Below are 14,567 nucleotides of genomic sequence, written 5' to 3' on the forward strand. Positions count from 1 at the left end.
GCCGTGGAGCAGAACCCGGCGGGAGACGCAGCGCACCAGGCCGCCCTGAGCCTGGCCAGAGCCATCCTGCCTCAGGTACCACTGACACACACACACACAGTGCGGTTATCTCTGCTGTTCTGTTCGCTGTGCTCTGTGCTGTACTGTGCTGTGCTGTCAGTGACCCGTGTGCTGTTCTCAGGCTCCGGTGGCCGTGCGGATGGCGAAGGAGGCCATAACCCTGGGACTGGAGGTGCGTCCATCGCCCGCTCACTCTCTCTCTCACTCACTCAATCTCTCACTCCATGACTGACCCGGGGCGCTAACCCGAGGGCTGTCCTCTCTGTGCAGGTGAACGTCGCCACAGGGATGGCCATCGAGGGCATGTGCTACGCCAGGGTGAGTGCCGGGCCGGGAGGGGTCTCTGCATGTTCTGTAGTTCTTTAGGAAATGAGTTCTGAGCTCACCTGTCCTGGTACGACTGCCCCCCCACAGGTCATCCCCACACGGGACCGGCGGGAAGGCATGGATGCCTTCATCCAGAAGAGGGCGCCACACTACACCGGGGAGTGACAACCCAGCCCAGTCCAGCCACGTCCCGTCCCAGCCCGGCCCGATCAGGCCCGTCCCCTGGCCCACAGGTCGGTCCAGCCCGGCAGTACGCCCTCCTGCGGGCAGTGGGGGCACGGTGCTCCAGGAAGTGACCGTGTGTGAAAGGTTTGAAACGGCGGAGAAATAAAAGCCCTCGGGAAACCTCTGTGACACGGCTCTGATCTGTCCACACACAATAACCTCACACCCACACACTGACACCCACACACTGACACACACACACTGATACACACACACAGATGCACTACAGAGAGACGGCACCCAGGTGCAGAGTGATAACTGACATTCTTTAATATAATTCGTCTCCACATGAATCGGATTGAGTCTCTCAGCAGCAGCTCTGACCCCCGACCCCCAGCAGGCCCAGGCCACACACCCCACAACCTTGTAGAATGGGCGGGGCTTGAAATACACGAGTGACACCACAGAGCGCCACGTCTCCGGCTCTCACTCGGCCCTCGATTACTGAACTAGTGACCCTTTAACAATAAATAACTCAGCCTGCAGATCAGCACACTGAGGCTGACAGTCCCCGAGAGAGAGAGACCTGTGTACTACAATCAGCAGCTCAGAAACACATCTGTATTTATATTTATATATATATACACACACACACACATACATACATACACACATTTCTTCTTGCTCTATTCCATCATATGTATATATATATATATATATATATATATATATATATATATATATTTTAATATATGAATATTAAGTCTTCCACTTTCCGCTCTTACACGTGCAGGAAAACACGGGGGGAGACTAATCGCACTGTGGTTAATAAAACTGTGGTTTCATCTTCCTGCTGCATTAAATGTGTGTGTTTTAAAGATAAGACAGTAGTTAAAGCCAGTGTTTGACATGACCCAGTCTGAGGTACGGCCACCGTCACGGGACATGGCCCAGCACCACACGCACACACGTGCAGCTTATACGGAAACACGCTAACAGACATCGTCAGACTGCATCTCACAGAGCTCCTGCAGTTTGTGTCCAGAAGGGACGGGTCTCTATAGATACCTTAATAACAGTCCCCCCCGCCCCACCAAAATAGAATAATACACTAGCAATAAAATACAAATAACTGCACACGCACTGTCAAGCAAACACCGCACACGCACACGGCTGTGAAGGTGCAAGTCTAGTTCAGCTCAATTCAGCATCTGCAGTGGAGCCGGAGTCGGAGGTTCCCGGGAGCCACGGCTCCCCGTCGCGGTCCCCGGAGCCGCACCCTGAGGCCGGACTCTGGACCCTGGAGCTGCCGGGTGTGAGGGGCTCTCGCGTGTAGTCAAGGTACGCACTTGCTACACAGCCGTCGGGACCCATTCATCACTGATGCCATCCTCTGCAACAAACAACTCAAAGTCTAATCTCTGGACCCCCCACCCTGTCAGCCTGGGGGACGTCGCTCTGTCCTGACAGTGGGGGGGTGCCAGTGAGGACAGGCCTGAGGGTGGCTGCAGAGAGAGAGAGGGAGGGAGGGAGGGTGTCAGTGGACAGAAACACTTGTGATTTACACACACACACACACCCTCTCTCTCTCTCGCTCTCTGATGAGCCAGTATGGCCGGTGTACCGAGCGGCGGGGGGTCCGGGGGGCTCAGGCGTGGCGGGGGGGCCCGTGGCCGGCGCGGGTGCGGTGTCGCTCCAGGCTGTCCAGGATGCTGTTGGCCAGGCGGCACACGTCGGGGTGCGTGTCGGGGTTCGAGGTCACGTTGTGCAGGTGCTGCAGGCCCCCCTCCTCGATCAGCATGCTGCAGTACCGCGAGGCTGGGGAGGGGCAGGAGGACAGGCTCAGGTCAGAGGTCAGATAGGCTCTGCACTTGTCGGGATGTCGATCAGTCTGTCAGTGTCTGCAGTGCTGTAACTGTGGGTCAGGGGTCAGAGGTCAGCGTCTCACCGTTCTTGCTGCACACGTGCTGCATGGCCCAGGCTGCCCACAGCTGCACCCCCGGCGTCTGGACGCACTCCAGCAGGGGGAAGAAAGGGTTAAACGACCTGGAGAGGGAGGGGCGATGACAAGACAGGCAACTTGAAAGGCAGTTAACGGAGGGTGAGACACAACAGTGCAGCAGTGAGTGTGTGTGAGAATGAGTATGTGTATCAGTGAGTAGGTTGTGTGTGTGTATCAGTGTGAGTAGGTTGTGTGTGTATATCAGTGTGAGTGAGTGTAAGTGTGTGTATATCAGTGTGAGTGAGTGTAAGTGTGTGTATCGGTGTGAGTAGGTTGTGTGTGTGTATCAGTGTGAGTAGGTTGTGTGTGTGTATATCAGTATGAGTGAGTGTAAGTGTGTGTATCAGTGTGAGTAGGTTGTGTGTGTGTGTATATCAGTATGAGTGAGTGTAAGTGTGTTATATCCGTGTGAGTGAGTGTAAGTGTGTGTATCGGTGTGAGTAGATTGTGTGTGTATATCAGTGTGAGTGAGTGTAAGTGTGTGTATCAGTGTGAGTAGGTTGTGTGTGTGTATCAGTGTGAGTGAGTGTAAGTGTGTGTATCGGTGTGAGTAGGTTGTGTGTGTATATCAGTGTGAGTGAGTGTAAGTGTGTGTGTTTATCAGTGTGAGTGAGTGTAAGTGTGTGTATCAGTGTGAGTAGGTTATGTGTGTATATCAGTGTGAGTGAGTGTAAGTGTGTGTATCGGTGTGAGTAGGTTATGTGTGTGTGTATACCAGTATGAGTGAGTGTAAGTGTGTGTATCGGTGTGAGTAGGTTATGTGTGTGTATATCAGTGTGAGTGAGTGTAAGTGTGTGTATCGGTGTGAGTAGGTTATGTGTGTGTATATCAGTGTGAGTAGGTTGTGTGTGTATATCAGTGTGAGTGAGTGTAAGTGTGTGTATATCAGTGTGAGTGAGTGTAAGTGTGTGTATCGGTGTGAGTAGGTTATGTGTGTGTATATCAGTGTGAGTAGGTTGTGTGTGTATATCAGTGTGAGTGAGTGTAAGTGTGTGTATATCAGTGTGAGTGAGTGTAAATACTGGTTTTATTTGGTGAAGTATTTTACATTTCAAATAAAAAAACAATCAATACAAATTTTAATACTTATGATTAATATTTTAAAAATCAATTCTTAAAATCACTTAAAATTATTAAAATCTTTGTGATTTAACGTAAACAAAATAAATGAACTTCAAATAAACAAGTGCACAAAACAACAAAACAAACGTGATTAAAGCAAAAAATGCTACCAACAAAAGAGTCAAATACATTGAAAATAACTGAAAATGCACTGGACAAATAAAAAAAAAACAATTAAAAAGGTAAAAATAAAAAAAAAACCAAAACGGTCCAATGCATTTAAAATTAAATGCAAAACGGTCAATGTATTTGACAAAAAAAATAGAACAAAACTAAACCAAAAAAAAAAAAACAACAACTAGCGTTTTAAAAACAACTAAATCTTTAAAAACAGTTAAAATTGATTTTTAAAAGTCGTTTTAAAAGGCAATCATTCATAAAATAGTTAAAAGATCTTGGACTCGGGCTCCAGCAGGGGGAACTGACCGTCCCCGGAGGTGGGTCCCATCACGGGATCCTGAGCTCCCCCAGATCTTGTATTTGCCAGTTCCTAAAGGCTTCCTCCTTGCCCCTCTGATGGACCTCCAGATTGACATAGTCCCTCACAAGTACCATGAGTGAGTGAGTGTAAGTGTGTGTATCGGTGTGAGTAGGTTGTGTGTGTGTGTGTTGGTGCTCTCAGGTGTGTAACAAGGTTGACGGGCTCACCTGTACGCCACCATCTCACAGTCTGGGGTCGGCCAATCCTGGATGGTAGAGTGCTGAGAGAGAGGGGGGGAGAGGAAGAGGAGGAGAGGGAGTGTGAGTATTGAGTACTGTGTCTGTGTGAAGAGTCAGCAGTGAGAAGGTCAGGTGTTTGGCCAGGGCTGGTGCTGACTGGTGGATGATGGGGGGGTCTGGGGCGTGTCTGAGGCGTGTCCGGGGCCGTTACCAGCTGCTGCAGCAGGTCGTGGCGCAGGGGCAGCTCCAGGGTCCAGGCCTCCTCCCCGCGGGACGTCAGGTGCGCCAGGATCCCGGCGGCGAAGTAGCTGACCTCCACCTCGGAGCTGTGCAGCAGCTGGCGGATGTGGCTCACGAAGCCGGGACACATGAGCTCCCGGTGCAGCTCCCGCACCTCGGCGATGTTGTTCTGCAAGACAGGCACAGGGGGCGCCGTGAACACAGCGCCGGAGAGGGGGGGAGAGAGAGAGGACTGGAGAGACAGATGACAGCTAACAGATGCACAGGAAGAGAGAAAGAGAGACTGAGAGAAACAAAGACGACAGAACTCACCAGGAGCCCCAAGACCTTCTGCTGTATGGAGGACTCTGTAGGGAAGGACTGAGAGAGAGAGAGAGAGAGAGAGTCAGTACATGCACAGCGTCAGTGTGTGTGTGTGTGCGCGCGCATGTATGCATGTGTGTCAGTCACACCTCCAGCACTTTGATGAACAGCTCCAGGCCCTGGTTCTCGATGAAGTGGCGGCAGGTGGTGGGCGACTCGTCCGTCAGGTTCCACAGCGCGCTCAGCGTGAACTTCAGCGTCGTGTCCACCAGGCTCTGCGCCGTCTTCTGACGCACGATGTGCAGGAGTTGCTGCCGGAGAGAGAGGGGCGGGGGGGGGGGAGACCATCAAGACTCACTGACGGAGAGAGACGGGGGCCGAGCTGCAGACCATGAGGTGGACAGACGGACTCCAGGACGCAGAGGGACACTCACCCTCACGATGAAGAGCTCAGCGCCCAGCTGTGCCGTCTGCTCTGTGGACAGCTGTGGAGAGACAGAGAGGACAGTCATGGGCATGTCCCCACGCACCCCAGCCTGCCTGGCTCCCTCTCTCATTCCCTCTGCCCCTCTCTTCCTCCTCCTCCTACCTTGGCAGCGAGGATGGAGATGATGGCAACGGCCATTCTCTGCATGTTCTGGTCCTCATGGTTACACAGCCACTGCATCACCAGCTTGGCTGCCTCGAACCTGTAGCCAGAGACACACACACGGACAGACACAGGGACACGCACACACATGCACAGGGAGACAAGATTACATGGAGTGTACATTATCATCAGTAGTAGAAGCAGCAGAAGTATTAACCAGCAGATGCCAATGGGAAACAGTGTATTAGCAATAGTGTGTATTATATGTAATATTATAAGCATGTATACAGTATACACACACACACACACACACACACACACACAATATAAATACAGGCAGTGAAGGAGAGAGACCATATCATGGAGAGTGACTCTAGGAATGGGCCTGCAGGCTACAGTGGACCACATGGGCTGAGAGGAGTGTGGCTGGACTGGGCGGGACAGGCAGGGGACAGGGCGGGGCAGGGTGGGGCGGGACAGGCAGGGCAGCTCACCTGTTGAAGGGCACCTCCTGCAGGATGCGGTCGCTGCACAGGGACAGCAGGCAGTTCTTCTGCAGCTGCACAGGAGACAGCAGAGGGAATTACATTCAATGTGCTTGGCTGAGTATTGTGTGTGGGTCTCAGCCTGTGCCAGTGTGGATCAGTACCTGCTGGTGGTTGGGGAAGTTCCTCATGGCCTCCAGCAGCAGCTGTGTGACGGAGCCCAGCAGCCTCACAGGCATCCCCGCCGCCAGCTCCTGCTTGGTCAGGTTGAAGACGCAGGCACTCGCTGCCAGCTGCACGTGCAGCGTCAGGGGGTGACTCTGCATCCCCGAGACCACAAGCTGCAGAGAGACGGGTGCACAGTGTTACACACACAGAGCAGAGCCTTGGCAGCGCTCCGTAGGGGGCTGGGTGGTTCCGGCTCGGTTCGGTGCTCTCACCTGCAGGATGTCGGGCCGCGGGCGCTCCATCACGTGGGTCAGGCTGAACAGGTGGAACAGTGCCTCCCGCACGAAGCACTCCCTCTCGCTGTAGCGGCGCAACGCCTCGCAGATCTGGGTCTCGTTGGCCTCCCCGGTCACCTGGTGGGGCGGGAGACAGGACGCTTGGTTTTAGGAGGGAAGACAGGAGGAGGCGAGAGAAAAGGAGAGGGGAGGAGAGAAGAGGCCATATGGTGCAGCGCTGCCCAGCTCACCTTCAGGCTGCCCTCCCCGGACAACAGGTCGCAGAAGCCAGCGTCGGTGGCCAGCAGCCCCACAAACTGCATTCCGGGACGGCGCTCCACGAAGCCGCACACCGCCGCGTCCGTCACCTGCTTGCGGCCTGACACGTCCAGCGACACCAGCCGGGGCAGCAGGCCGGGCCGCTCCAGCAGCTGGCGCGCCACGTCCGAGGTGAACTGCTTGTCGTCGGAGATGTCCAGGTGCTGCAGCTCCTCCAGCTGCGCCAGCACGTCCAGCAGCTGTGGCGTGCTCATCTCCAGGCGCTTCAGCTGGTGCATGGTGAGTGAGCGCAGCCGGCCGCGGCAGCTCAGCAGGGGCATCAGGCTGGTGACTGAGGTGTTGGAGATGTCCAGGCTCTCCAGCCGCGGCAGGGCGCACACCTCGGCCAGGCCCTGGTCGTAGAAGTCCACGTTGGCCAGGCAGAGCGAGCGCAGCCCCAACAGCGGCGAGAACAGGCTGCAGCGGCCGGCCGGCTCCTCCAGGGACATGGTGAGGCCGGTGAGCACCAGCCGCTGCAGCCCCTCGCAGGCCTCCTTGTGCTCGCTCAGCCCGCGCAGGATGTCGGCGATGGTTAGGTCGGCGTTCACCCCCGCCGCATCTAGCTCCAGCAGCCGGTGGGGGCACAGCGCCCGGCGGAAGGCCTCGGCGGAGATGCGCGCGGTGCGGATGCAGGCCCGGCGCAGGCGGAGCTGCTGGCAGTTACGGAACACGCCCACCGTGCTATCATTGAGCAGACCTGCACAGACAGACAGACCGACAGACAGGACAGTCAGCCACTCCACAGCATAACATACCCAACGCTATGGTATCTCCATCCAACCTCCATCCCAAATGGCCGGCCCCTTGACAAGGAGTGGGCTTGTCTCTTCTAAGAGAGCAATGGGGGGCCACGGTGCTCTCACCCTCAGTGGCCATCTTGTGCAGCAACTGGTCGGCGAGCTCCTGGGGGAAGACCAGGGTCTGGCGCAGGGACAGCGATCCGTCCGGCCGCTCCACACTGAAGCGGTCCAGACTGTGCGCCAGCAGGGCCAGGCACAGCTCCGTCAGGGGCGCTGGGCAGGCGTCCTCCTGCAGGGGGTGACAGACCCGTCACACTAAAGCACCATCACACACACAGACTGATGCACACTGACACCGACACACAGGATTACACACACACACTTTTTTCCCTCACTGTATGTGTGTGTATGTATGTATTTGATCCCCTGCTGATTTTGTACGTTTGCCCACTGACAAAGAAATGATCAGTCTATAATTTTAATGGTAGGTGTATTTTAACAGTGAGAGACAGAATAACAACAACAAAATCCAGAAAAACGCATTTCAAAAAAGTTATACATTGATTTGCATGTTAATGAGGGAAATAAGTATTTGACCCCTTCGACTTAGTACTTGGTGGCAAAACCCTTGTTGGCAATCAGAGGTCAGACGTTTCTTGTAGTTGGCCACCAGGTTTGCACACATCTCAGGAGGGATTTTGTCCCACTCCTCTTTGCAGATCCTCTCCAAGTCATTAAGGTTGCGAGGCTGACGTTTGGCAACTCGAACCTTCAGCTCCTCCACAGATTCTCTATGGGATTGAGGTCTGGAGACTGGCTAGGCCACTACAGGACCTTAATGTGCTTCTTCTTGAGCCACTCCTTTGTTGCCTTTGTTGTGTTTTGGGTCATTGTCATGCTGGAATACCCATCCACGACCCATTTTCAATGCCCTGGCTGAGGGAAGGAGGTTCTCACCCAAGATTTGACGGTACATGGCCCCGTCCATCGTCCCTTTGATGCGGTGCAGTTGTCCTGTCCCCTTAGAAAAACACCCCCAAAGCATAATGTTTCCACCTCCATGTTTGACGGTGGGGATGGTGTTCTTGGGGTCATTCCTCCTCCTCCAACACGGCGAGTTGAGTTGATGCCAAAGAGCTCGATTTTGGTCTCGTCTGACCACAACACTTTCACCCAGTTCTCCTCTGAATCATTCAGATGTTCATTGGCAAACTTCAGACGGGCCTGTACATGTGCTTTCTTGAGCAGGCGGACCTTGCGGGCGCTGCAGGATTTCAGTCCTTCACGGCGTAGTGTGTTACCAATTGTTTTCTTGGAGACTATGGTCCCAGCTGCCTTGAGATCATTAACAAGATCCTCCCGTGTAGTTCTGGGCTGATTCCTCACCGTTCTCGTGATCATTGAAACTCCACGAGGTGAGATCTTGCATGGAGCCCCAGACCGAGGGAGACTGACAGTTATTTTGTGTTTCTTCCATTTGCGAATAATCGCACCAACTGTTGTCACCTTCTCACCAAGCTGCTTGGCGATGGTCTTGTAGCCCATTCCAGCCTTGTGTAGGTCTACAATCTTGTCCCTGACATCCTTGGACAGCTCTTTGGTCTTGGCCATGGTGGAGAGTTTGGAATCTGATTGATTTGCTTCTGTGGACAGGTGTCTTTTATACAGGTAACGAGCTGAGATTAGGAGAGTCCCTTTAAGAGAGTCTCAGCTCGTTACCTGTATAAAAGACACCTGGGAGCCAGAAATCTTGCTGACTGATAGGGGATCAAATACTTATTTCCCTCATTAACATGCAAATCAATGTATAACTTTTTTGAAATGCGTTTTTCTGGATTTTGTTGTTGTTATTCTGTCTCTCACTGTTAAAATACACCTACCATTAAAATTATAGACTGATCATTTCTTTGTCAGTGGGCAAACGTACAAAATCAGCAGGGGATCAAATACTTTTTTCCCTCACTGTACACACACACAGGTTCACAGACATCGTTGCACAGCAGCTACCGCTAACACCTCCTGCCCCCGACCCACTCCCGAAACCCCTACACAGCCAGCTACACCCCACTCTGGCAGCAGCCCGTCAGCAGGTGTCATACGGTCCTGAATGACAGTTTCGGTCCCGGGACTGATGCCGCACCCGCCAGTAACGACCAGACAGCCGGTCCTCACTGCGCATGTTGTATTTATCGTTGTATGTGTGTTTATTATCTGGGCCGGTTCCGATCAGACTCGCACATCACACAGGCCGGCCTGCTCACCATGTCGAGCCGCAGATCGAAAGCAAAAGGCCCGGGTGGCGGAAGTGGCGAGAGCTGCGTCTCTGTCCACCGGCCGCACAGCTGCGCGCAGCCCGGTCTCACTGCATGCTCTCCGGCGACGCGTCCCTCCGGCCCCCGGGGCAGCCAGCTCCGTTTATAGCGCCTCCGGTGATCTCTAATCCCATCCGCCCGGATCAGGGCTGCTGATCTCCGGGATCAAGACTTAATACGAGGGAAACTGTGGCGGCTCGGTAGAGTAAACAAGGTTACAGCACCAGAAGCAGAAGCAGCGCAGAGCCCCGGGGCAGCCTGGGTAATGTAGTTTTATGGGGGCGGGATTGTGGCACAGGTTTGGCCTAAATCTTTCCACAGAAGTTTTTATTATTATTTTTTTATATAAATGTAAACGTGCACTTGGCTATTACCATAACACAGACTTTGCATCAATAAACTGAGGTTTCATTCATTTAAAACTACAATTATAAATTTGGCAAGTATAATAATTATAATAATAGCAGTAGTAGTATAACTGATCCTAGAAAAAGCCTCAATGACCCCTTTAATAGGCAAATACGAGCTCAATAAGGAAAAGACAAAGTGTGGAGAGATACCTGACCGAAAAAGCTCCTACAGGAATTCAAAATGTCATCAAATCACATTGATTTATAGAGCACATTTACAAACATCAAATCGTAAGCAAAGCGCTATACAAAAATATCAAATCATAAATAAGTACATCAAAACATCAAACACAAAATGGACATGAATATAAACCACTGCCCAGGCCAAGGAGAAGAGATGGGTCTTAACACGGGTCATACCTGACCAAAACAGGTCCTAAAATAGCACTCCACTAACCAGTGTCACACAGGAGCAACAGCAGAAATGTGTCTATATTATTGCTAGTTAATATCGTGAGTTGTTGCAAGTTTGGTCAAAATGCTTGTTATTATTATTATTATTATTAAGTATTTTTTGCTCTTGCATTAGAGAAGCATATCGACAAATATACTGTAGGTTACCGTTATACACTGTTGTATACTGTAACACATGATATAGTATTGCACTAATGGGCTGTACTGCTCTGTGGTGTGCTGTATTTAATACACAATATTGTACTGTGCTCATGAATATTCATGAAGCGGCAACTTGTCCGGCCAGGTGAACACATTGCTGGTCAATAATAACGCGTGTATATTAAGGAGTGTCTCTAATACAGCCCAGGTGCATCGTGTTATAAATACAATTGTATGATATACAGAGGGAGAAAAACGAAACATGAACAGTGTTTCATCATCATTTCCCCCCAATCTGTTCCTAAAAATCCCCCAAATCACTTATTTCCGCCCCAAAATTTAAAACAAAGTGAGGGGGAAACCCGCCAATCTGGCAACAGCGAACAGGAATTCCTTGCAATCCCACAATGCATCGCTTCCGCGAGGACGGATCTCTGCGGACACGTGTGCACCTACAACACCGTCTTCCGGGGTTAGATGCAGTGACGTCACAGCGCGGTCAGTACGGTAGCCCGGGAGGTCGAGTTGTGCGTCTGAGCTGTGGAGGACGGGTCCACTTCAGCTCCGGTACCGTGCAGCGAGCAGGCGGAGCGCTAGACACCAGTGAGCATCACAAGGGCCGGCTGTCAGAGCAGCACACCGGCCACGCCGCCCCCCGCACTGCGCGCCACAAACACCGGTGGCCAAGGTCACAGCCTGGGGACAAGCCCGGGTCTTAAGGGCAGCAGAGAGGCATTATGGCCGGCCTGATCAATTTCGAGGATGAGAAGGAAGTGAAGCAGTACCTCGACAACCTGGGCATCGAGTTCAGCTACCAGTGCCACAAGGAGAAGGACCCCGAGGGTGAGCGGTGTGTGTGTGTACAGTGACTGTGTGTATGTGGTATTAATCTTTGTGTGTGTGCGTGCAGTGTGTGTGTGCGTGCAGTGTGTGTGTGCGTGCAGTGTGTGTGTGCATGCAGTGTGTGTGTGCGTGCAGTGTGCATGTGTGCATATACAGTGACTGTGTGTATGTGGTATTAATCTGTGTGTGTGTGTGCGTGCAGTGTGCATGTGTGTGTATATACAGTGACTGTGTATGTGGTATTAATGTGTGTGTGTGTTAGTGCAGTGTGCATGTGTGCATATACAGTGATTGTGTGTATGTGGTATTAATCTGTGTGTGTGTGTGCGTGCAGTGTGCATGTGTGCATATACAGTGACTGTGTGTATGTGGTATTAATCTGTGTGTGTGTAAATACAGTGACTGTGTGTATGTGGTATTAATCTTTGTGTGTGTGCGTGCAGTGTGCATGTGTGTGTATATACAGTGACTGTGTGTATGTGGTATTAATCTGTGTGTGTGTGTGCGTGCAGTGTGTGTGTGCGTGCAGTGTGCATGTGTGCATATACAGTGACTGTGTGTATGTGGTATTCATCTGTATGTGGGGGGGGGCAGGGTGCCACCGGCTGGCTGATTACCTGGAGGGGGTGAAGAAGAACTACGAGGCGACGGCGCAGATCCTCAGGCAGAACTGTGAGCAGAACAGCCACTCGGAGAGCTGCTACAGGCTGGGCGCCTACCACGTCACCGGCAAGGGTACAGTGAGCTCTCACTGACGTGCACACACACACTCACTGACACTCACACTCACTGACACGCACGCACATGCGCACGCACACTGCGACACTGACTTGTTAACACGCTCACAGAGACACATACTCACACACACTGACACCACACTGGTATGGATAAATAAACCTCCCTTCCTCTTCCCCCCATTCCTCTCTCTCCAGGCGGTGTCCCTAGGTGTCTGCGCTCGGCATTCTCGTGTTTCCAGCGCTCCTGCGAGGCAGGGGGCAGGAAGTCTGCGGAGGCGTGTCACAACGTGGGGCTGCTGGCCCACGACGGCCGCGCGCTGCAGGGAGGAACCGGGGGAGGAGAAGGGGGCGAGGCGGCGCCCATGGCGGACGCCGGGCTGGTGAGGAAGTACTACGAGCGGGCGTGCAGCGGGGGGTTCGCGCCCAGCTGCTTCAACCTGAGCGCCCTGTACATCACGGGTGCCCCCGGCCTGGGCAAGGACATGGCACGGGCCCTCGACTTCGCCCTGCAGGCCTGCCAGCTGGGCCACGTGTGGGGCTGCGCCAACGCCAGCCGCATGTACAAGCTGGGTGAGGGGGCGGCCCGGGATGACGGGCGCGCCGAGGAGCTGAAGAACCGCGCCCGGGAGCTGCACGGCCAGCAGAAGGAGTCCGGGCTCAGCTTCGGGGACTGAGGGAGGCAGGGGGCCACGGGGAGAGGGGCTCCCCACCTCTGGAGCTGTGGAGCGGGGTCTCGGGCTCACTCGGGGGGGATCGGGACGTGGAGGTCTGGCCGGTCTGGGACCCCTGAGTGACGGCAGCCCGCTTTCTGAACCGCTGCCACTGTGAGCGCTGCAGGCCTGAGACGCCGCCGGACTGTTGTTTTTGTAGGGAGAGAAATCATATCCCTTGTTTATAAATAAAATTGAAAAAAATGTTGTAATTTTACTGTGTGTAAGATTTCTGCATTGTGTGTGTGTGTGTGTGTGTTGAGCCCGTCTGTCTTTATGTGTGTGTGATTGGTATTGCAGCGTAACGAAATCCTTATCTCATCTCTGATCATAAACAAAGAGCCACAGGCATGTGACGGAGCGCTGGCCTCCGGTCTGCTGATGCCACACATCACTCTGTCGACTCTTATCTATATATTTCTAATGGTCGATAGAGAAACAGGTGATGGCAATAAATAAACAATAAAAACAAACTGCTGTGTTTTATTCTGCTATGAATAACATCCACTGCTGCCCAGGAGAGGGCGCCCGAGCGCCAGGGAACTGGAGCCAGGCAGTCCGAGGATTTGTAATCGATGTGGACACCGATGTGTTTATATCTGTGTGTTAATCAATAAATCAATCCATTTTTATTTGTATAGCGCCCTTCACAGTGTAGCCACAGAGCTCTTTACAGAGTGATAAACAGATAAAACCAATAATTAAAAATAGAGCCTTATCAGTTTAATAAAGTAAACCAACATTAAATAAGGCATTTGGCACAGAGGAGAGAGAAACACAAACTCCTATGGATGGCATGTAGCAGAAATTGAATCTCTGGGGGTCCACAGCTTAAGGCCCAGGCCTAATGGTCGCCTCCCCTCCAGGCAGTGTAGTTGTTACAGCAGCGAGGAGATCAGGAAGCTCTTAAATACACCTTAGAAAATACAATTACATGAAATTGTTACTTTATTATTATATAGGTGTTTCTGTCAATATCTGTATCCTCACACTGTCATTTTAGAAGCAGGTACTGTGGAAGTGGGGCAGGTTACTGATGTCTTTAAAAATGGGGCAGGTAACGGATGTCTTTTTCTCTTGTAAAGTCTGACTCCCTCTCTCTGATGGACACCTCTGTAGTCTAATTGGCGTTCGAGTGCGTCTGGTGCAGCAGGGCGGGTGTGAGGGCGACCGGAGGGGGCAGCCTGGGCACAGCGATAATACACCCGAGACCAAACACTGAGCACAACAGGGAGCCCGCACAAGCAGTGTCGGAGTAAGAAGAATGGCCCGTTTAGACCGATCAGTCCTGCAGGAGCCGGGCTCTGAGAGTGGGGGGCAGTGCTGTGGTTCGGTTGCCCCCATGCCCCTCTGCCTGTGTGTGTGGCTTTCTTCCTGCTCTCTCTCTTCGGACCCTGCTGTCACTCCTGTCCATCACTCACTCAGTTCTCCTCCAGCCTGTCTGCCCCTTTATTTGCGCTCATCCTGCCGCGCATGCGTGCCAGGCCAGCGCGTACGAGGGCGCATGCGCGAGAGAGGCGGGCCGGGGCCAGGCCACGCCCACCCC

At 52.8% G+C, this 14,567-nt stretch overlaps 3 protein-coding genes across 3 annotated transcripts in view; 2 read left to right on the forward strand and 1 right to left on the reverse strand.

Annotated features, from left to right (window-relative positions):
• The window catches only part of echdc2 (enoyl CoA hydratase domain containing 2), a 3,047-nt gene extending 2,315 nt beyond the window's left edge, over positions 1-732 (forward strand). Inside the window, exons 7-10 of the mRNA XM_066691646.1 lie at positions 1-75; positions 182-232; positions 331-378; positions 475-732. The exon at positions 1-75 is cut by the window's left edge and continues 113 nt beyond it. Of these exons, the coding sequence (XP_066547743.1) occupies positions 1-75; positions 182-232; positions 331-378; positions 475-552 (252 nt within the window). The 3' untranslated portion in view covers positions 553-732. The remainder of the gene's footprint in view (positions 76-181; positions 233-330; positions 379-474) is intronic.
• A 127-nt stretch (positions 733-859) lies between these two features.
• Positions 860-10,018, reverse strand: zyg11 (zyg-11 family member, cell cycle regulator). The gene is made up of 15 exons (XM_066691645.1): positions 9,716-10,018; positions 7,578-7,743; positions 6,648-7,411; positions 6,394-6,534; positions 6,118-6,294; positions 5,963-6,027; positions 5,469-5,568; positions 5,314-5,364; positions 5,029-5,190; positions 4,889-4,936; positions 4,548-4,745; positions 4,325-4,377; positions 2,501-2,598; positions 2,177-2,370; positions 860-2,057 (listed from the first exon to the last, which is right to left on the reverse strand). Exons 1-14 carry the CDS (start codon positions 9,716-9,718, stop codon positions 2,201-2,203), a joined length of 2,196 nt encoding a protein of 731 aa, XP_066547742.1. The 5' UTR covers positions 9,719-10,018; the 3' UTR covers positions 860-2,057; positions 2,177-2,200.
• Positions 10,019-11,185: 1,167 nt separating this feature from the next.
• On the forward strand, positions 11,186-13,494 carry coa7 (cytochrome c oxidase assembly factor 7). Its single transcript, XM_066691647.1, has 3 exons — positions 11,186-11,574; positions 12,169-12,309; positions 12,507-13,494. The coding sequence occupies exons 1-3, from the start codon at positions 11,469-11,471 to the stop codon at positions 12,983-12,985; spliced, it is 726 nt and encodes a 241-aa protein (XP_066547744.1). The 5' UTR covers positions 11,186-11,468; the 3' UTR covers positions 12,986-13,494.
• The last annotated feature ends 1,073 nt before the right edge of the window (positions 13,495-14,567 follow it).

Source organism: Amia ocellicauda, chromosome 19 (assembly GCF_036373705.1).
Source record: "Amia ocellicauda isolate fAmiCal2 chromosome 19, fAmiCal2.hap1, whole genome shotgun sequence".
Classification (NCBI taxonomy): Eukaryota; Metazoa; Chordata; class Actinopteri; order Amiiformes; family Amiidae; genus Amia; species Amia ocellicauda.